The following is a 22,802-nucleotide window of genomic DNA, read 5'->3' on the forward strand; positions in this document are numbered from 1 at the left end:
GGCGAGAGAGACGAACTAGGGGACGAAAACGTTCCGTAGTTTCGACGCTGCTTCAAGCAGGACAACGCGTACTCGGATTTTGGTTGGGTCTAGAAACGTAAGCCCCCATAAAGAACGGAGGGTAAAGACTGGGAAGGGGAATTTTAGTAAATTTTAAACGACCCCCAGAAACATCAAACCGGCTAGCTGTAGAATACACATTCAAGCCTCATTGGTGACCCGTGCGGTAACCTCACCACTCGGTGATCATATTCGTTCAAATCGCTATAAATACGGTCTCTTGGGTTGCAGGCCAAACCGTGTATTTGATCATCTCAACAAATCAACAGGCTCTCCTCTCTTCTTTCAAGGTATCTTTCTAGTTGTACTTTTTTGTTTTTTCTATTGTCTTCTTTCTCGATATGGCTTCGATATGTTATCGTTCCTTTTTTTTTTTGTTGTTTGTTCTTGTATTTCTTTTTCTGATTCATTTATTCTTTTAGATCCTCTTATTCGATAACATAAGTTCATGGTATTCTCTACAATTTGTTACACGGATTTCTATATTTTTTTGGGGATAATTTTTGATATGTAATTTTATGCTAATCCTGTTTGAACCATCAATCAGATGCAGATCTTCGTCAAAACCCTAACTGGCAAGACCATCACCCTTGAGGTGGAGTCTTCTGACACCATCGATAATGTAAAGGCGAAGATCCAGGACAAGGAAGGGATCCCTCCGGACCAGCAAAGGCTGATCTTTGCCGGAAAGCAGCTCGAGGACGGCCGCACCCTCGCTGACTACAACATTCAGAAAGAATCCACTCTGCACCTGGTGCTCCGTCTCCGCGGTGGCATGCAGATCTTCGTTAAAACCCTAACCGGCAAGACTATTACTCTTGAGGTCGAATCCTCCGATACCATTGATAACGTCAAAGCCAAGATCCAGGACAAGGAGGGCATCCCCCCAGACCAGCAAAGGCTGATCTTCGCCGGAAAGCAACTCGAGGACGGCCGCACCCTTGCCGACTATAACATTCAGAAAGAATCCACCCTCCACCTTGTGCTCCGTCTCCGTGGTGGCATGCAGATCTTCGTTAAAACCCTAACCGGCAAGACTATTACTCTTGAGGTTGAATCCTCTGATACCATAGATAACGTCAAAGCCAAGATCCAGGACAAGGAGGGCATTCCCCCGGACCAGCAAAGGTTGATTTTCGCCGGCAAGCAGCTCGAGGATGGCCGCACTCTGGCCGACTACAATATCCAGAAGGAGTCTACTCTCCACCTTGTGCTCCGACTTCGTGGTGGTATGCAGATCTTTGTCAAAACCTTGACGGGAAAAACCATCACCCTTGAGGTCGAGAGCTCCGACACAATCGACAATGTGAAGGCCAAGATCCAGGATAAGGAGGGCATCCCCCCTGACCAGCAAAGGTTGATTTTTGCCGGAAAGCAGCTTGAGGATGGTCGCACTCTGGCCGACTACAATATTCAAAAGGAGTCCACCCTCCACCTAGTGCTCCGCCTCCGTGGTGGCATGCAGATCTTCGTCAAGACCTTAACGGGCAAGACCATTACCCTCGAGGTGGAGAGCTCAGACACCATCGACAACGTGAAGGCTAAGATCCAGGACAAGGAGGGCATTCCCCCGGATCAGCAAAGGCTCATCTTTGCAGGTAAGCAGCTCGAAGATGGCCGCACCTTGGCCGATTACAACATTCAGAAGGAGTCTACCCTTCACTTGGTGCTGAGGCTGAGGGGAGGGATGCAGATATTCGTCAAGACCCTCACTGGTAAAACCATCACCCTGGAGGTAGAGAGCTCGGACACGATTGACAACGTTAAGGCGAAAATCCAGGACAAGGAGGGGATCCCACCGGATCAGCAGAGGCTCATCTTTGCAGGGAAGCAGCTGGAGGACGGCCGCACCCTGGCGGACTACAACATTCAAAAGGAGTCGACGCTTCACCTGGTGCTCCGTCTCCGCGGAGGCCAGTGAACCTCTGTCCTGCTTAACGCTACATATGGGTCTTTTGTTCAGCTCCAGATGATCAGTGCCCGTATAATATTTAGTATGTTTGCCTTGGTCTGTGTTTGTGCCCCGATTCTACAACTAGTTATGGTTGGTTCCGAACTATGCTATATTTCTCGTTTCAGAAAGTAGTGTGCGATGCAGCTATGCATCGAGAATAATTCATGCAGTGCTTTATATACATATTGTTTCTGGTGTTCTTGTTCTGTGTCTGGATTAACATAAATAATTTTTATTTCTGCTGCCTGTGCTAACAGAAAAATTAATCGGTGTTTATATTCGTTTGAACGACGATCGAATCATGAAAGCAGCTATTCCATTGAAAATATTGCAATGTTTTTCGCTCCTCGTTGCTTAAATGGCTCTTTTTGTACTGGTTCATAACCATTGTCCTACACGTTTCCGAATTTACATCGTAAATTTCGTTTTTTCGCCAGGAGCAAATATGAAGGCAGCTGTCTGCTCCGTCATTCTCTGGCTGGATGCTTGATAAGCAGACTGCGGAATCGCAGCTCCAAAGGAACTATCACGTTCATGCTAATGTTAGAGATGCAAGGCTAAATCATATATCAAACCATGAGTTGCATGCTTTAGTCCAAACTTTCAGAGATACCACAAAAGAAAAAATAGAGCATAGATATTTTCAGAATATGAGGTTGTATTTGAAGGATTGAATCCCAACTTTTTGGCTCCGTTTGTAGGGAGGATAAGATTAGGATTATGTTTTCAAAAAGTTATTAATATGTCATTTAGTAGGATGGATTAGAGGTAGGATTAGGGTTGATTAGGAGTGAGATTCACAATCCCTAGACATGGGGAGTAATTATTAATCCTACCCCTAATCTTATCCTAATCAACTAAATTCTAATCCTATCACCCCTATCAAATGGAACCTTTATATATACATCTATATGATACAGGAGTCAAAGTTGAGTAGAGATGGATTTTGTTTTTCGCCTATTGGTAAGACCTTCAAAATGAGTATGTCCGGTCCAGGTCCAGGAGTCGATTGAATTAAGGAACCTAGCGTCTATTTCTATATTAAAACATCTATCATATATCCGGACAGTTGATAGCCGATCGAATTTAAGAGATATCTAACTTACCCGGTTGGTCATACATTCAGCCGAAATAAGGAGACCTAGCTTCCCACTCAGTATAAGTCTTTTAGCATATGATCAGTTGACCCCACTGTCAATCGACCTCATGAGTTTTCTCAAATATCAGCCCTCCTTTGTATAGCCCGTCGATAACAACTCCAGTCAAATTTATATAGCTCAAAACAAATTTTCATTTCTCATGTTCTCACTCCAAAGGACCGATGGACCTAGGAGATTTAACTTCATATTACTTCCAGAACAGATCTCCAACACCACTTAGTGCATAATCGAATAGTTTAAGGGAATAACGAATATACATCCATTTAGTTTATAGATCCGACCGAGATATACTCAGCAGACAATATGGTTAGAGAATCACAACTTGTCAGAATAACAACCGTTTTGTTAGAGAATATCTTTTATTGTTTTATGAGTATTCACTAGAATCTTCTTCGAATGTGATAACACTTTTCATCATCCAACAACTTATGACAACATATTTCTTCAACTGTCTTATTAATGGTGTAAGTTACAAAAGACAAAAAAGGTGCATATATGGTAACGAAAAATTCCTCGAGCGGTTACTGTACATCGTCCTGGCTGTATCTTCCCTTACTCAACCATCTCTAACATTCTCTTCTACCTCTTAATTGCGAAGGTTATGAAAGGTAGTATATAAAAGGAATTCTTTCCATTGATAAGGTACGCATGCCTTATAGCAGTCTTACTTACGCGCACGTATTATACTATTCTTCTCTCCATTTGTCTGTTTGAACATCGTATTAAATTGAGCGTTGGAGGGTCTTCGTCAAAAACTCTTTTCCTGCTTTTTGGATGCTAACGTTGAAGAAATTCTTTTTTCTCTAATTCAAAGTCTTCACGTAATTAATGGTACAATCACCTATTCAACGCGCTATCTCTCCCGTTTTCAGATAGGATTAATATATGACCTCTGGAAAAGGAAAATAATATCACTTTTTTGTTTTTTTTTCAAAGAAATATTTATGTCTAGATGGAGTAATCAACAACAGCAAGTGTTGCCCACTTATTAATTCAAATATTTTTTCTTATTGAAAATGAGAGGGCTTTTTTTCTTATTAATTCAATTCCTTCCTCTCTTTTTGTTTCCCCGCAAGAGAGATTTCAAATTCCAATTGACCAAATGATCAACATCTAATTCCCAAGAATGAATTCTGAACCACTTTCTCGCACCTTCATAGTGCTTAACAATTCCTGAAAACAAAGTTCAAGCACATCATTAACTTGGACAACCCCATAACTTCATAGCATTCAAACTGAACCATTCGTTCATACATGTTCCTAAGCAATTCCAATTCACATTCGTTTGTAACACTTTGATTGTATGAAGAGTTTATGCAGCATATTTTCCCTAATCATAAAATATTAGGGTGTCAACTCTAGCCAGGAAACCCAGGGCATCAATGACATGGTTTAATCATATGCCCTTCATATATTTTGGAATTTCTCTTGAACCCAAAAATCCGCCTCAACATTGTCGCAGAATTCCGAAACAAGCTTCGAAGAAGAGTTCGTTCAACTAGTTATTAGAGCTGAGCAAATTGGTATTAATAGTCATTAATCAGTAGCATCATTGGCACTTTGGCAGCCATGAAAAAACCAGCAATCATTTACCTTAAAGAATCAAGTATGATCCAACATAGCTCAGTCATGTCCCTTTCATTAAATTACTCCTTCCTACTTTATCATTTATCTATTCCTTGCCTCAGGAATCACCATTAACCCTACACTTCAGAGTGGTCCATTCCCTGTATATTTTTGTTCAGCATTCAGCTTCTACAGGTTCTATTTGCTATTCCCAGCTTCAACAAGATCATCAGAGGATGCATTATTGATTCCAATTTCAGATCTCCAGTTAAATTTCATGCATTTGAAGGCAACAATGCACATGCATATTTGTATGCTAGCAAATCACCAGCCGTAACTGGTACAATCCATCCATATAACATCTTAGATAAATCTTTACAGAAGTGTTTTCACTGCAAAACAAACAATCTCCTTTACACCTCAAAGAAATAAATCAAACACATATTAAACATGTTCTTTTGATTTGAGTTGAACATACTTAATATCAGATCACACAGTTTGAATCATAATAAAATGATAAATAGTTCTAAATTGCGATGACTTGAAAAAAGTGGCTAAGAATTCTATTTCTACTCTTCAGAAACCAAGTAAATGCATTCTCACAAGAAACGGATGCAGAACTACTTGTAATGGCAATCTTGCTGGTTAGCATCAAATCGAATTTCCATTGAGACACTAAAGATCAAGATAACAAGTTACAACAATTTTCATATAAACAGGATTTATTATCGAAGAGAACTACAAAACTAAGAAGAAAGGAGTCTAGAGGACAAAAGAAATGATCAAAGATTGCTTCTTCATTTTTTTTACCTTGAGGTATCAAGTAAAGCAACCCATCAAGTAGCTTCACTGCCCTATTTTCGTTATTGTGCAGGGAGAGGAGAAAATTCCGAGTCTGAGAGCTAATTCCATGGCATTCTTCCCAATCTTTTGATTCATGTCAGTGGTCAAAACAGAGCAGAGGTCCAAAACACCTACTTTGATGGCTTCGAAAGCCATCTCTTGGCTATCGGAGCACACCAAGTTGAGCACGACGAGGGCGTGCTCCACGCCCCGTGGGCTCCCTGTTCTGACGACGTCGGCTAAAACCCTAACGAATCCAGCCTTTTTCCTCATCTCATCCTTCCCCTCTCGGCATTTAGCGAGGAGACCCAAGACACGCACGGCCCTCTCCGATCCTTCCCCGGCGAAGCGGACGAGAGGCGCCACGGCACCGGCTCGCACAGCCCGTCTCCGGTTCTCGGCGAACTTACACAGCTCGTATAGAGCCGTGGCGGCTTCCCTCCGCTGCCGCTCGTCACCGTCGCTGAGCAGCGCCGCTAGGCGGGGGATCGAGGCAGGGTGTGCTCCGATCGTGGCCTTGTTGACGTCGATGATCGAGAGGCTGGTGAGGAGGGTGGCGGCGAGAGCCGCGGCAGGGTCGCCGCGGAGGGCCGAGACGACGGGGTCGAGGGCGCCCTCGGCGAGGAGGCCGAGGCGGGCGTGGTCCCCGTCGAGCGAGATGTGGAGGAGGGCGCGGAGGGCCAGGTGCTGGAGGTCGGAGCGGTCGGCGACGTCGGCGTGGCGGATGAGGACGGAGATGGCGCCGGAGTCGGCTACGAGCCGGCGCGAGGCGGCGCCGCCTCGCTGCGCGAGGCGCAGGACGGCGGAGAGAGTAGGCGCGTCGGAGGGGAAGGAGAAGCGAGCGAGAAGAAGTGAGTCGAGGTGGCCATCGGACGAGGAGGCGGCGGAGGGTCGGCGAGCGAGGTAGGAAGAGATGAGGCTCCGAAGGGCGTAGTTGGGGGTGAGGGAAGGGGAGGGAGGGAGGGGTAGTTTAGTGACCGGGCAGGTACGGTTACCGACGTCGAGCCAACGCTGGATGGAAGCGCGATCGAAGGTGTGGCCGGAGGACAAAATCACCGGATCCGTCATCACCTCCAGGGAAATTGGGCACCGGAAGTCATCCGGTAACTGCACCTCCATCTCTCTCGCTCTCTCTTCACCTTCCTCGCAGGCCACCCGGAGCCTGCAACTTCATGGATTGGAGAGCAGAGATGAATTTGGATGGTACGAAATGACCACAGATGTTGCGGTGGGTTGGCGAAAGCGTGTGGAATTTGTGTGGTTTTAGGTTCGATTAGATAAGATGATGCCGGGGCAGGTGGTCAACGTAACGGCATCGCGATGGGCTTCGGCGCAGGAGAGTCGAGAAGGATCGTTTTAGATCAGCGGCCCAAGAGAGCACTAAAATAATGATCGTTCCTGCGTACTCGTGCGATGTCACTTCAATTACGAAATCAAATTCCATTGCCCGCGTGAGGCGGCGATGATGATGCTATTCACTGATCGCTTCAAAGAAGAAACGGGCACGGGCCGTTGCTCGCACACGAGCGCAGTAGTCTTTGCGGACCGGATCTGCCCCCAAAGATGCGTGCCTTTCCCAAAGGGAAGGGATTAAATTAAAGTAATTAAAAATTATAGCCGTTAGGTCCACGAGAAGGCTTGTATTTAAAGCGACCATCTACTTTTGTTTTTGTTTTTCCTTTTTCTGTCCCTTTATTTTTGTATTGCTTTGATATTTGATAAAAATAATAATAATAATAATAATATGGGCTGCCTTTTATCCTGGTTTGGAGATTTAAAAGGTTTTTTTAATTATTCAATAATAGCAAGTCTTGAAAGAAGAAAAATTCACAACTAAGAAAAATGCATGTTTTTCTTTTCCGTCCCTTTCTTCATCGCCTAAAACTATCTGTGGTCATATTTGATTTATTGCAGTAATTTAGTGGTTTGAGTGGGAAATATGAGTCATTAAGAAAATCTTGAGATTTTTTTTATTTTTTATTTTTGAATATTTCTTGGTTTAGGCCTATATGGGGTCTTTAACTAGGTCCTGAGAGCCCTTACTAATTATATAGATAGATCCGTTATCTTAACGGTTCTTTTAATGTTGGTTTCATGTATATGAAGGGAGGTATATATAGGTACACAGATCATAGACACATGGTGGGATAAATCCTAGATCGTTAATTCATGAGAATCGACCCCTAGTCATTATGCCAGGGATATCATGCGCTCACCGTCTACGCTAAGCCCTGGAACCACCCTTACTAATTCCAAGTTTTCATAAGAAGTAGGTTAGTATGGTTTAGCATTTCTTATATATGAAAAAGAAGATAATAGGGCGGGCAAGCTTTGGATCGACAATGGATTAGATCATGCACATATCGACTTTCATTTTTCACCAAGTTAGAATTTGATATGCGAGGAATTTGGAGGGTGCCATGTGATTAAGAGGAAATCAATAGTCCTATTTGTTAGATCAAGTAACACGTGAGAGAGGAGAAGGGGGTGAATCATGTGATTTTGAAAAACTCGTTCTTTTCGATTTTAAAAAGTAAAGTACACGCAGCAGAAGACACAAAAAAATACAAGTATGAATTCAGAATTAAACACGGTCGGTTTACTTAGTTTGGAGCTTTCGATAACTCCTATTCCAAAATCCAAGTTTCGTGGATCTATCGATAGGTAATTCACTAAAATACCTCTTCCGGAACCGACGAAAAAAGAAATCAAGTACAGAGAAAGTCGGAACAAGTGTAATACACTACACTTGTCCTTTTATAAAACTTAAGTACAGAATTTAAAGTTACTGAACACTTTTTTCGAAGTTGGTCTGCTCGAGCTCAGTGTTTGGGAGGCTTCTTAGCAGTAGATGAGCGTGGCAGCGCCACAGTGGAGTTGTAGTAGGAAGCCGGACTGTTTAGAAGTTGAATCGAAAGCGCATATGATCGTATGAGTGTTGTATATTGAAGCTTGGTCGAGTTCTCCTGTATATTCGACCGAAATCGACTAATATATCTAGAGACCTTGAAAGGACATGAAACTAGTTTTTATATGCTCGTCTAGTTATCCTAATTATAAAAATACTATCAAATATCAATTGACGTAATATATTGAGAGCAGTGATTGTTTTTTTAAACTATGGCCAAATGAACCTAAATAAAATCAATGTAGGTTCATTCGATAAAAATCGGTTAATAAACCTAAAGTGCTCGGAATGGAAGTGAAACTAGATCTTATGAGTTCTTCTAGTTCTTATGAGTTCTTCTAGTTCTTATGAGTATATCAATTCTCTCAAACATCAATTTAGCCAAATATATTGAAAACAATGATTTTTTAATTATGAATTAATTTTTTAAATATATTTATATTTAAAAAATTATTGCTCTTAATATATTGGATCAAATTGATGTTTGATAGCATTTTTATAATCAGGAAAACTAGACGAACATATATAAACTAATTTCATGTCATTTCGAGGTCTCCAAGTCCAGCAGTCGGTTTCGGCCAAAATCGATTGATGGACATAGAGACCTCGAAATGACATGAAATTAGTTCTTATTTGTTTGTCTAGTTTTCCCGATTATAAAAATACGATCAAACATCAATTTGATCGAATATAATGAGAGCAATAATTTTTTAAATATGAATTAGTTTTTTGAATATATTTGTATTTAAAAAAAATCACTGTTCTCAATATATTGGGTCAAATTGACGTTTGATAGTATTTTTATAATCAAGAGAACTAGACAAATACATATAAATTGATTTCATATCATTCCAAGATCACTAGATCCATCAATCGATTTTGATCGAAATTGACAGATGAATTTTTCAAATAAAATAAAATTTATTCAACTGTTTTTTTTTTCTAGTTGAATTGATTTAAGATAGACAATAAAACGAGAAGTGATTACATGATTTGATAAATTTAGAATTATATTACATGATTTAGATATTTTAAAATCTTATTTATTAGATTCGGTAAAAAATTAAAATTTCAATGTGACTTATTTAAATTATTTAATGGGACGAATCAATTTTGACGAACCCGATCGATCTAAATAGACAGCTCTACTGGTAAAAGAGCAAAGCTCCAAGACAAATGCGCTTTTGACAAGAAGCAAACCAGACAGTCCAACCATCCCATCAAAAACCTTTTCACTATTAGCGATCGATCAATCAATCAATCATCTCCTAATTTTATTTGGACAGTAGAGAAAACGTGAGACTATGGTATATCTAATCTGTCCTCATTATTATATAAGGCGAGACATTGAGCCCAGTAAATGAAACTAATCGAGGCGTGCTATCCTCATTATCAATAAGGTGAGACATTGGGCTCAGTCAATAAACCCGAATAAGCCTGGCTATGAACATTCGAGGAAGAAAGATATCTCACGCGATTGTGCAAGAGTTTTGGAAGAATTAGAGACGTCATCAGAATAAAAAACGACTGGAAAGGGGCAATTTACCACGATAATTAGTCTCTAATATATAAACTCATCACCAACTAAGCAAATCCATGTAGATCGAATCAAGTGCAGCCTGAACCATGTCGAGTCTGACTGGACCACAAAAGGCTTACCATATACGTTTACACAAACAGCTGGTTGTTCAAATTACTGGTTCAAGAAAGGACAGTCATGGCACACTTGCCAAAAGCAACTCTACTTGTAGGGACATCTGAATTCAATGCACATTATCCTCCAGGTGATTTCTCCAGTTCCTGGTGCTATCCCTCTCCCTCCAGATTCACTCTGATTCACTGATCTCTTTGTTGCAGGATGTTATACGCCAGAGTAGCAGTAGCCTTGCTGCTTGGTTTTGCCGCCTGGGTTTACAAGGACTTTGTTCAACCTCCCCCTCCAAGGATCTGTGGCCGACCGCTGGCTCCGCCTGTCACCGCTCCCAGGATTGTGCTTAACGATGGAAGGCACCTCGCCTACAAGGAATCAGGGGCAAGCAAGGACGAGGCTAAATACAAGATCATCGCTGTCCATGGCTTTGATTCAACCAGAGACTCGTTCCCTGCATCCCAAGTGAGAAAACCAGAGACCACCGTAGTAGTGATTCGATGACCCTCCCCTGATCTTTTTTTTTGTGACTTGTTTCAGGAGTTGTTAGTTGAACTGGGGATCTATTTGTTGACATTCGATCGAGCAGGGTACGGCGAGAGCGATCCGAATCCAAAGCGCAGTGTCAAAAGCGAGGCATTCGACATCGAGGAACTCGCGGATAAGCTGGAGATCGGGGACAAGTTTTACCTGGTCGGAATTTCCATGGGGGCTTATGCTGCATGGAGCTGCCTCTCCTACATACCGCACAGGCAAGCGAAACTCGCCTCCTTTTGATCAATCTTCGTGCACTCAACGTGTTCTTTATCAGATTACGAGGAGTAGCGCTTGTTGTGCCGGCGATCAACTACTGGTGGCGGTCTCTCCCTGCCGAGACAGCGGCAGAGGCATACGGCAAATTGGCGAAACAGGATCGATGGGCGTTTCGAATCGCGCACTATCTGCCATTCTTTTTCCATGGTTGGATGACTCAGAAATGGTTCGATGCTTCTGCTGTTTCCACAGGAAACCCGATCGTGTTATCTGAAGAGGACAAGAAAATCAGAGAGAGAGCCAACAAGGAAGAACAAATAACTGGAGTAAGCTGTTCCTCGAGTTAAATCATCATTTTCCATTTCTAGCTTTTTAACAGGTCGCGTGCTTTTACAGTTCAAGAAGATAGCAAGGCAACAAGGTGCCTTTGAATCCGCCTACCGGGATGTAATGGTCGTCTTCAGCAACTGGGAATTCGATCCCACGGATATCGTCGATCCCTTCCCTAACAACGACGGCTCCGTCCACATTTGGCAGGGCAGTGAAGATAAGATCGTTCAGAAGGAGGTGCAACGCTACATCGCGAAGAGGCTGCCTTGGATACATTATCATGAGGATCCTGAGGCTGGGCACTTATTCTTCTACGAGGAGCATTGGCATCGCAAAATACTCGAAGAACTTCTAATTCGTCACGATTACTCCGGGGAGCGGAATCCGATTCATAAGAAATAAATTTTAGCATTATTGTTAGGTCATATGATGATATGACCTTTCATGGACTTGTGTGTTTAGTCGAAATAATGAACGGTTGGTGAGGTGTCAAATGGTCTGTGGAGGAGCAGACAATATTAATTTCATGCTTCGTTTGACGTCGCACTTGCCACTTCAATTAACTGAACGTTCCAATCGTTTTGTAAGGATGCTTTTAACATAATATAAAATTAAAATTGCGATATAGGGCACGATGAAATTGAGGTCGAGGTCGAGGTCGTATCATGGTGATTGTAGTTTAATTCCTGAATAACATATTTACTTGAGGACTCAATTTGACAATCGTCAGGTTATTGATATTGTTATCCAAAATTCTGTTTTCTTATATGTGTATGCGTCAATCTATAGTTTATACAAATTGATTTATTTCTTTTATAGTTTTATGTCTATTTAATTTAGAATGTTTATGGTTATATGATGATATGTAGGGTTTCACTTCATCTCACATGTAAGTGTTATGGATGAGTAATTTGTTGAAAATAATTTAAAATAAGTTTTCATATAATCATTAGTAATATGTTTTTTTTCTTCTTTTGATAATTTTATTCTTTTGGTTGTATAATTTATAGAAAACTTATAAATAACATTTCTTTATATCATTGAAGGGTAAATTATTTCATTTTAAATCGTAATTTCCTCTCATTCTAATCTTTTGCTTATACAATATTTTAAATATTATTTTTAATATAGAAAAAATGTGTGTTATCTTTATTGGACATGAACAGGGTGTTCATGACATGTGAGTAGAAGCATTTAGTAAACTTAATGGTTTTGAGAGTGCTATACATTAGTCTTTCAAGAATAGAGAAGAGGTAGAAAGAGCTTTTCTGGCTCACCTGTATAAAAAATCAATACCCACTTCTTAGACATCTAGTGAAAATTAAGTTCAAACTCATGGAGGAGAGAGTTTCTCAGTTTAAAAATTTAACTAAGTTGAAAGATCCAATAGAAGAGATAAAACAATATTTTGATTTTATACATATTAGCGATGATGATTAGCTATGTTTTATTTGTACTTGAAATAATGATGATATGGTGCATGATAATAGGGTCTGATAAAGATATGACAGACAGAAGTTAAGGGAACGGGACAGTCAGAAGTCAAGAGGGCGTGACAGTCAGAAGTCCAGGGGATGTAGCAGTCAGAAGTCAAGGGGGCGTGGTAGTCAGAAGTCAAGGAGACATGACAGTCAATAGGTTGGGAACGATGTCAGTAACCTAATTCCCGGTCGGGTTCCAACAGACCAGGATTTCAGACCTGAAACACTTGGGTAGGCAATTGGATGACACCTGACCAGGACTTGATGGGTTGGGCCCTCACGGCTCGGAGACACGTAAACCGGATGCTCCGAATGTTAGAGTGTATACTAAAAGCCTAGCTTTTGTAAACATTTATTTGTTGAAATAAAAGAATCACATTGGTCAATATGTACATTTATTTGTTAAATGTAATTGTTCAATTAATTTATATAGTAGATAACATGGAGTGTGGTGTCACACAGAAGATCATATTGTCGGTTCTCTATAAATTATAAACAGTTGTTCACGACTAAGATGGAAAGGAATAAACCATTAGAATAGTCGTAGTGTAATTAAGTATTAGTTTATCTTGACTAATAAATTATACTGATACACTTTAAGTGTATTGAGTATGACCATTTTGGTAAGTTCTTTTTGTACTAACTTAGTAAAAGAACTAGACCTTAGTTATTATGGAAGTGTGTGCTCTTAATTCTAATATAATAACAAGCACATATATTTAATATTTATTTCTTTGACTTATTAAAGGGTGAGTTTAGCTCGATAAATCAATATGCCCGATAAGTTGAGAAATGATATTACTTATAGTATGTGTTGTTGATTATAGAAAGAATCTGTGTCCTAGTTATATAGGTTGAGAATGTCCCCAAGAGGAGCTCATAAGGATTGTCATGTTAAACCATGCAGGTGGACCTAGTCCGACATGATAATGAAGTTGAGTGGTCTACTCTTGGAGCTAGATATTAATTAAGTGAGTTGTCAGTAACTTACTTAATTAGTGGACATTCGTAATCTTAAACACAGGGAGACTAACACACTCATGATAAGTAGGAGCCCATAATATAATTTGAGATTGGTGCGGTAGTGCGATAATAACTCTCTAGTGGAATGAGTTATTATCGATGAACTTGAGTTGTGTGTTCGGGGCGAACACGGGATACTCAAGCTCATCGGAAGGCCAAAACCAATTTCTCCTCTAGGTCCCTGTCGTAGCCTCATTACAGCCTCAAGTCCATCCAAATGTAAGGCTCTTCTTGGTGTCCAAGAAGTGGGTCGGTCCAATGCTTGGTGACCAAGCAAGGGCCGGCCACATCCTCTTTATAGGGGTCGACCCTTTGCTTGGTGACCAAGCATGAAGGGGCCGTCCATAATTATTTCAAATAGGAGGGGTGTTTTGAATTTTTAAAATCTTCTCTTTGTAGAAAACTATAAGATTTAAAAGAGAGATTTTAATTTTTAAAACTATCCTTATTTGAATTAGGCCACATGTTTTAATAGAGAGTTTTAAAAGTTTTAAAACTTTCCTTTTTAACCATCCTCATGGTTTAAGAAAAAAAGGGAGATAAGTTTTAAAATTAAAATTTTCTATCATCATGTTAAAAAAGAAAATTTTGTTAGAGAAGTTTTAAATTTTAAAACATGGTTTTAATTTTTTAGAACTTTCTTTTTTTAACTTTAGGAAAGAGAGAATGTAAAATTTTATAAGAGTTTTTTCATTTTATAAAAAATTATTTTTCTTTCCTAAATATGGTGGCCGGCCACCTTGCTTGGTGCCCAAGCAAGGGGCCGGCCAAAACACAATCCTAAACCAAATAGGATTGATCACAACCATTGATTGGTGATTGATTCAATCAAGAGGAAAGAAAAGGAAAAATAAAAAGGAAAAAGGAAAAACTCTTGGATGATTTTATTTTTTGTAAAAGGTTTTTCCTTATTTGCCTTGGGCAAGTAATAAAAAAGAAGGGGTGAAGGGGGCTTCATGAGATACAACTCTTATTCTCTTGCTTGGAGATCTCTTGGTGGCCGGCCCTCTCCCTTCTCCCTTTCCCTTTGCTCTCTTCTCCTTGGTGGTGGTGGTGGGCGGATTTTAGAAGAAGAGGAGGAGGCTTTTGGGTGATGTTCATCTTGGAGGATCGTCGCCCACACGACGTCCAAGGCGAGGCGAGGAATACGGCAGAAGATCTCGAGGTCATTAGCTTACAAAGAGAAGGTATAACTAGTACTTTTCTTCCGCATTATACTAGTTATTTTCTTTGTAAGAATTCTAAATATAAGAGGCAATTAGATCTAGTTTATCGAATTTATTTTTCGAGTTTGTGTTTTCTTCTTTTTCGAATTTATGATTCGATTGTTCCTTTTGGTTAACCTAGAGTTATTTAAGGAAATAAATATTAGTTTTCCTTAAAAGGCTTTGCCTAGGCGGTGGTGGTTGCTCCCATATCCAAGAAGGTCATGTGCCTCGCCATGCAGTCCTGGAAGCCAAATTTGGAAATTAATATTTATGGAATTAATAACTTAAGTAGATTTGAATCAATAGTGTTAAGTTCTGCTTGCGATTCAAATCTAAACCATTAAGAACAGATAAGTTAAATTTGGAATCAATGATGTTAAGTTCCGTCTGCGATTCCTAATTTAACTTCTAAAGAACACAATAGGTTATTTAAGGAAAGGTTCGACACTTGTACAAAAATTTTTGTACAGTAGAACCGGTACGTTTTCCTAGGACTAACCAACACCCAGTAAGCTAAAGCTCTCGGTCAGCCAACTCTTGGCCAGCGCTGGGACTATCTCTCGACAGCCTCGGCCTCCCAAGGCCTAGACCAGGGGTTATACCGGACTGATCATCCCGGGCTATCCTACTCCTTCCCGGTCGGGACGAAGAGCACTACAGGACAACGAGGTCAGAGAATCATAACCGCTTGTCAGAGAATAACTGTCAAGTGTCAAGAAATATTTCAATGGTCTGTAGTCACCTACGAATGGAACCTTCCTTCAGGCTATAAGAGGATGCCACGTGTCCTCCATCACCCGGCAAGGCCTGATATCCGACATTCTCTGACATCAGTCAGGCTCCATAAGGTACGCGTTATCATATAAAAAGGGAGGTCCTCTCCCTCACGCAGGTACGCTCTCTCGCATATTCGCACTTGTCTTCTACTTTTCTTCTTCTTCGTACACTATTCTTCTGGGAAAAAAGTACCTAACTTAAGTGTCGGAGGGTCTGCTCTGGGGACTTTTTCCCTCATTTCTGGCTTCTAATGCTCGTGTGCCTGTCTGAGTGTGCACAGAGCTCAAGTACCGTCGGCGCAGTCCTCGTCATCCGTCAGCACCACGTGGGAGTTTATTTTTGGAAGCATGTACGAGAAAGGCATCTCAGTCGCCCCTCCGTCAACGTTCGCACCAGCTCCCCCGTCCTTCGTCTGACTCAGATTTTGGACAGGATCAATTTATCATTGTCTGTGGGAAATTGCTTCACCTGTTCCAGAATGTGAAGATAGAGGATACTAGATGAATCAACGTGACCATGACGGCAGGGGAGTACGAGTTGTTCAAGGAAGTGAAGAGAAGAGCGGCTTCTGAAAAACAGACCATTGCCTCGTGACCATACAAAATGCCCGTTGTTTCCAAGGACCCGACCTACGTTTCAGACAGAGGGTCTAAGAGGAAGCAACCCGAGGAATTCCCCTCAGCTTTCTACCGAGAACCATCCCCGGACTACTACCACAAGGGCCCGGACTGTTATAATAAGAAAGAGCAACCGCAGGCCTCTATGGCAAAGAGCTCCCCGCCTAGGGATTCGTAGAAGGGGAAGGCTATAGTTCTTTGGGAGGAGCCTCGAGTAGAACCTGATGAGCAAGTGCCCTTCACTTTAAGGGTGCTAGAAGAGAAACTACCCAAGGGATACAATCCCCCAGCCATAAGAGAATATGATGGCAGTAAGGATCCGGAAGACCATCTCCATAAGTTCTGGAACGCGGCGTTGTTACATCAGTACAATGACGCTATTAAGTGTCGAGTGTTTCTGAATACTCTTTCTGGCTCGGCACAGAAATGGTTTGATGGATTACCGAATGGGTCCATCACTTGTTTCCATGATTTTAAAACTATCTTCCTACGTCACTTCGCTAACAGCAGGAAGTACAAGAAAATAGACCATTGTCTCTTCGCTTTTAAGCAGGGGTCTGTCGAGCCTTTGCGAAGTTATATCAAGCGCTTCAACCAGGTGGCTCAGGACGTTCCATTGGCCACCTCTGAAATACTGATGAGCGCCTTCTCTCATGGGCTAGTAGAGGGGGAGTTCTTCCGAGATCTCATTCGGGATCCCATGAAGAACTTCGACGAGATGCTTAGGAAGGTCGCTAGCTATATCAACGTGGAAGAGGCTCAGGTCGCTCAGCGCAAAGCAGACAAAGCGCCTACTCCTGCCAACAAGCTAGAGAAAAGGTCGCCTCAACCCCTAGCTCAACCTCTTCCGCGTGCCCGAGACGCCCGACCACCCTTCGGCCCCGGTTAGGATCCCCGACCGGCTCCACGTGTAGCAGTTGTCCAAGCCCCAAGACCTGGACCATGGGGGTTGCATTACTGCACTTACCATCGCTCACACACCCATACCACCAGTGATTGCTTCCAGTTCACCCGAGACTCTCGGCGCATCGCTGAGTTGGGCTTACCTACGCTTGATATCACGCCCAGGACTTAGCAGAGGATACTGGCCAACCAACAGGTTGGGGCAGGTGTAGGTCAGCCTGGCAGACCTCAGCCCGACAATGCTGGACAAGGAAATTAACAGCTTGGCCGCAACCAGGAGCCTGGGGAAGCCAGGGAAATACGGTCATTCACGAGATGGGTATGATCTCAGGAGGACCCACAGATGGAGATTTTGCCCTGGCTCGAAAGTCTCATGAACGGTGCTTGGAGATACATGTTGTCGGATGCAGTCGGGAGCAAGCCGCAGGGCCCATCATCAGCTTCGGGCCTCAAGACCTGTAAGGACTGGAGCTCCCACATGACGATGCCCTGATAATAAAGGCAGTCATCGCTAACAGTCGCATGGCTAGAGTTTTCGTGGATACCGGAAGCTCCGTCAACGTGCTATTCAAAAGTGCATTTGAGAGCATGCAAATTGATGTCAGCAAACTCCAGCCCGTGGCTACCTCACTATATGGCTTCACAGGCAATGAGGTACGACCCATGGGTCAGATCAAGCTAGCCATAACTTTGGATAGCGAGCCCTTGGTGAGGATGAGGAGGAGCACCTTCATAGTGGTGGATTCATCGTCCTCGTACAACGTCATCTTGGGGAGACCGACATTACATGAGTTTCGGGCGGCAGTCTCTACCTTTCATTAGAAAATCAAATTCCCTATAGAGGACCAGGTTGGGGAAGTTAGAGGTGAGCAGTTGGTCTCTCGTAGGTGCTACATTGATATGGTGAAGGTGGAGGCTCGCGAGGCTCAGCGAACTCAAGATGGCGGGATCCACGTCATTCAGGAGGAGCCTCTGCCTATCACAGAGGAACTCATGCCATGGGAGGAGGTACAACTCTATCTTGAATGCCCGGAGAGTGTCACCCGCATATCCAACGACCTACCTATTGAAGTCAAGATGGACCTGGTTCAATGCTTGACTCATAACAAGGATGTTTTCACTTGGTCCCCTGAGGAGCTGCCTGGGGTCAAGCCCAAGGTGGTTGAGCACAGATTGCACCTTCTGCTTGACTCCCGACCGGTCAAACAGAAGAAGAGGAATTTCTCGGTCGAGTAAAATAAAATCATCCGAGCTGAGGTAGATTAGCTCAGGAAAGCAGGTCATATTAGAGAGGTACAATTCCCATCTTGTCTCTCTAATGTGGTCCTCGTAGCTAAACCCAACAACAAGTGGAGAGTCTGCAACGACTTCCGGGGCCTCAACTGTGCCAGCCCTAAGGATTGCTACCCGCTGCCAAGGATTAATCAGATGGTAGATTCGACCTCGGGTTATGAAAAGATTTATATGCTTGATGCTTATCAAGGATACCACCAGATCCCGTTGGCGCTAGAAGATCAAGAAAAGGTGAGCTTCATCACGACAGATGGTACCTTCTGTTATACAGTCATACCTTTTGGATTAAGGAACGTCGAGGCCACCTATCAAAGGATAATGGACAAGATCTTCTGGGACCAGATTGGACGTAATGTGGAAGTCTATATAAATGACATAATCATCAAGTCCACTTTGACTATAAATTTGATCGCCGAAATAGAAGAAACATGCGGCACTGTGAGACGGTATGGGCTGAAGTTGAATCCTCTGAAATGCTTGTTTGGAGCTTGAGGAGGAAAGTTATTGGGATGCCTCGTCACTGAGCGAGAGATCGAAGTCAAGCCGGAGAAGATCCAAGCCTTGCGAGATATGAAGGTGTCTCAGAACTTGAAGGAAGCTCATAAGCTAGTGGGTCGAATAACAGCACTATCTCGGTTCATATCTCAATCTACGGGTAAAGCCCTACCTTTCTTTAAAGTACTCAGGAGAGCTGCCAAGTTCTAGTGGGATAAGGAATGCAATCGGGCCTTTGAAGAATTAAAGAAGCACCTGGAGACTTTACCCGCCCTGTTCAAGCCTACTGCGAGAGAGCCACTTTGGGTTTATCTGTCAGCCACCCTTGAGGCCATGGGGGCGGTGTTGGTGAAGGAGCACGATGATGTACAACGGCCAGTGTACTTCTTCAGTCATTTATTAAAAGGGACTGAGTCCCAATACATTGCCCTGGAAAAATTAGTCTACGGATTGGTGCTCATGGCTCGACGCTTGAGGCCCTATTTCCTAACACATCCCATCACAGTCCTAACCAACAACACTATAGGTAAAACCCTCACTAATGTAGAAGTAGCAGGTTGCCTCATCAAATGGCCCACGGAGTTGGGAGAGTATGACATACAATATTAACCTCGCACTGCGATTAACTCGCAGGCTCTAGCAAATTTTTTGACGGAGGTTCATTAACCGGATTCAAAAGAAACTTGGAGGATCTATGTGGACGGGTCATTTATCTAGCAAGGAAGCGGAGTTGGAATCCTCCTGATCTCCCCTCAGGAAGATATCTTGTCGCTGGCGGTCAGGTTAAATTTCAGAGCTACAAAAATGAGGCAGAGTATGAAGCATTATTGGCCGGGTTTCAAGCAGCTCGGCATGTTGGAGCTGCTCGGGTAGTTGTTTACTCAGACTCTCAACTTGTAGCTCAGCAAGTCGCAGGTAACTTTGAAGTCAATAGTGACAAGCTGCAAGTATATCGAGAGGCATATGAGAAGATAAATGATCATTTTAAGGAGGTCACCATAACTAAGATTCCTAGAGCAGATAATCAAGGGGCAGATGAACTAGCCAAAATGGCTAGCTCTTTGACCACTTGGGTGTTGGATAGGTCGATAGCTCAGACCTTCTTGATAGCTCAGATAGACCTGTAGAACAATATGAAGGAGCAAATCGATTGGAGAGCCCCGATGATTATTTACCTTCAGCAACACAACTATCCTGATGACCCATAAGAAGCCAGGTTGATAAGGAAAAGAGCTCATATGTATACCCTGATCGGGGACCAGTTGTATAAGCGAGCATTCTCCCGACTGCTGCTTAAATGTTTAAGAATGGAAGAAGCAGAGTATGCTTTGCAAGAAGTACATCAGGGATGCTGCGACAACCACGCTGGAGGGAGGACACTAGCCCGGAAAGTATTACTGGCCAGGTATTTCTGACCCACTTTGTAGAAAGATGCTCAAAGGTTGGTGAACACTTGCTTATCCTGCCAAAAGCATCAGAATTTGACCCACCGGCCGACCAACACATTTAAAAATTCAATAGTCTCATGCCCCTTTGATCAATGGAGCATAGATATTGTGGGATCATTCTCGATGGCGCCGGGGCAGAAGAGATTCCTTTTGATAGCGGTAGATTACTTCTCTAAATGGGTAGAAGCAGAAGCTCTGGCTAGGATTACTGAAGGAGCCGTCATTCAATTTTTATGGAGGAGCATCCTTTGTCGATTTGGGATACCACACAAGCTGGTTTCAAATAACGGAAGATAATTCCAAGGACGCAAAATTCAGGCCTGGTGTCAAGGGTTCGGTAAGACATAGGCCTTCACATCTGTCGCTTACCCTCAGAGTAATGGGCAAACCGAGGTTACCAATAGGGAGATTGTTAGGGGACTGAAGGTCAAGCTGGACTATGTTGGAGGCGATTGGGTAGAAGAGCTACCCAGCATCCTCTGGACCTACTTCACAACCCCTTGGGAGAGCACAAGGCTTACACCATTTCATCTAGTCTACGGTAGTGAGACTGTGGTGCCCATCGAGGTTGGGGTGCCTTTAGTCAGAAGAATGCTATACGATGAAGGGAATGCCGAGCGACGACTCTCAAAACTAGATTTGATCAACGAAACTCGCGAGTGCACGACTGCCCGCTTAATAACATATCGGCAAAGGATACATCAGAACTATGATAAAAGGGTTGTTCCCTGGTTCTTCGGAGAAGAGGACTTAGTATGGAAGAGGATAAAGCCCATAGGGGAGGTAACAAAATTAGCACCTCAGTGGGACGATCCTTATAAGATTGTTAAACGGTTATCATCGGGTGCCTACTATTTGCAAGATGCTCAGGGTAGGAAGCTAGATCGTTTCTGGAGTGCTAACTACCTCCAGCCTTATCACACCCAAAATTAATATTTTGTAAGCCTTTAGATCAAGGAAATATGATAGGTCGGGCACAAACTGCCAGGTTGAGATACTGGGGTCTAGGACACTCAGGAATCTTTTCTAAGCTAAGACTAGATCAGGACAGGATCCTGTGCTCAGGATAAAGTAGCTCTAACTTTATTGCGTCAAGAGTCAAGACTAAGGAGAAGCCGTGACGTCTCTACTAAGTAGAGTACAATAAAGTGTTCATACGATTCATACATAAATCATTTAAATTCAGCGAACACGTCGTCAGACATCTCTTTAACGATGTGACAATGGTCTAGAAAATTTGTAGGAGCAACGGAAGGCAGGTATCCTTGCTCCTTGAGCTGTTGAAGCGCCCTTACTACACCGTAAGCCACAGATGTGACGAAGCGGTCTCCTACCTGGGTGTCGAACTCTTGAGAATGCAAATATTCTTGTAGGCTTGTGTTAGTATCAACCTTAGTACCAATTATGAGATGATTGTAAAGGGCACATTATTGTATCATATTTCATTATAAATAAAAAATACAAAGTTGGTTATTATATTTATTTCAGTCTAGTGCCGATTGAATAAATATAATAATGTCCTTGGGTAGTAGGTTCTTATCTACAGTATATCAATTGGTTGAATTGATAATGAGATATTGTAGAAAATACTACTCTTAACTATTCCTAGTCGAGCATTAATATACAAGGATAATATTAATACGTTGAGACTAGCATGTAGGTCAACGGATGACTTGATCTCACAAGTCATGGATATGAGATATCAGATTGACACATGAGTATATATTAAAGAATATATACTGAATGACCCGCCATGAGAATGTTTCATGGATCGCTATATGAGTGTCATAAACATTCTCATGTGACTATTGGTATGAATAGTCCTTAGACCTGAAGTCACTACAATTCCCTACAAAAGGAGTTGTGTACTTTGGTATCGACAAACGTCACCTGTAACAAGATGGACAATAAAGTCGATCATTGGGCATGCAATGAATTATGCGGAGAGATGTGAGTGATGTAAATGGGATCTATCCCTTCCATATGATGGAAGCGATATCTGTGGGCCCCTTGATTAGTAGGACACAAGAAAGTATGATCATGCACAAATGAGTCAATATGAGATATTGAGCTTATTTGATTGAGTGTGTCTACTTAGAGATTAAGAAACACAAAGGTTGATAAGAGGATGACACGGTCTATGCCTCATTGATCAACCTAGATATCAAGGATAGAGGGACAAAGTCATACAAGATAATAGCCACGAACATGTTAGGTCGGATCTTGACCTTTTCGTCACTTGGGTAGCAATGATACCTTGCTAGATGTCACTCATTGCTTATGTATCTAAATGTTGATTTGGATACATTGCCAACGTTACGAGAATCTATTGGGT

At 42.4% G+C, this 22,802-nt stretch overlaps 4 protein-coding genes across 5 annotated transcripts; 3 read left to right on the forward strand and 1 right to left on the reverse strand.

Moving 5' to 3' along the window:
* The first annotated feature begins 194 nt into the window (after nucleotides 1-194).
* Nucleotides 195-2,253, forward strand: LOC122005004 (polyubiquitin). Its single transcript, XM_042559898.1, has 2 exons — nucleotides 195-350; nucleotides 608-2,253. The coding sequence occupies exon 2, from the start codon at nucleotides 608-610 to the stop codon at nucleotides 1,979-1,981; it is 1,374 nt and encodes a 457-aa protein (XP_042415832.1). The 5' UTR covers nucleotides 195-350; the 3' UTR covers nucleotides 1,982-2,253.
* Nucleotides 2,254-4,742: 2,489 nt separating this feature from the next.
* On the reverse strand, nucleotides 4,743-6,851 carry LOC122005006 (U-box domain-containing protein 8-like). 2 transcript variants are annotated; one of them, XM_042559899.1, is made up of 2 exons: nucleotides 5,551-6,851; nucleotides 4,743-5,132 (listed from the first exon to the last, which is right to left on the reverse strand). In XM_042559899.1, exon 1 carries the CDS (start codon nucleotides 6,700-6,702, stop codon nucleotides 5,587-5,589), a length of 1,116 nt encoding a protein of 371 aa, XP_042415833.1. In that variant the 5' UTR covers nucleotides 6,703-6,851; the 3' UTR covers nucleotides 4,743-5,132; nucleotides 5,551-5,586. The 2 variants fall into 2 exon arrangements, with proteins under 2 accessions (XP_042415833.1, XP_042415834.1); XM_042559900.1 differs by lacking the exon at nucleotides 4,743-5,132 and adding an exon at nucleotides 5,147-5,415.
* A 3,330-nt stretch (nucleotides 6,852-10,181) lies between these two features.
* LOC122003476 lies at nucleotides 10,182-11,781 on the forward strand. Its single transcript, XM_042558585.1, has 5 exons — nucleotides 10,182-10,275; nucleotides 10,349-10,604; nucleotides 10,680-10,891; nucleotides 10,951-11,218; nucleotides 11,289-11,781. Exons 2-5 carry the CDS (start codon nucleotides 10,350-10,352, stop codon nucleotides 11,622-11,624), a joined length of 1,071 nt encoding a protein of 356 aa, XP_042414519.1. The 5' UTR covers nucleotides 10,182-10,275; nucleotide 10,349; the 3' UTR covers nucleotides 11,625-11,781.
* Nucleotides 11,782-16,314: 4,533 nt separating this feature from the next.
* On the forward strand, nucleotides 16,315-17,217 carry LOC122007394. The gene is made up of 2 exons (XM_042563262.1): nucleotides 16,315-16,502; nucleotides 16,578-17,217. The coding sequence occupies exons 1-2, from the start codon at nucleotides 16,315-16,317 to the stop codon at nucleotides 17,215-17,217; spliced, it is 828 nt and encodes a 275-aa protein (XP_042419196.1).
* Nucleotides 17,218-22,802: the final 5,585 nt, after the last annotated feature.

Source organism: Zingiber officinale, chromosome 7B, assembly GCF_018446385.1.
Source record: "Zingiber officinale cultivar Zhangliang chromosome 7B, Zo_v1.1, whole genome shotgun sequence".
Lineage (NCBI taxonomy): Eukaryota > Viridiplantae > Streptophyta > Magnoliopsida > Zingiberales > Zingiberaceae > Zingiber > Zingiber officinale.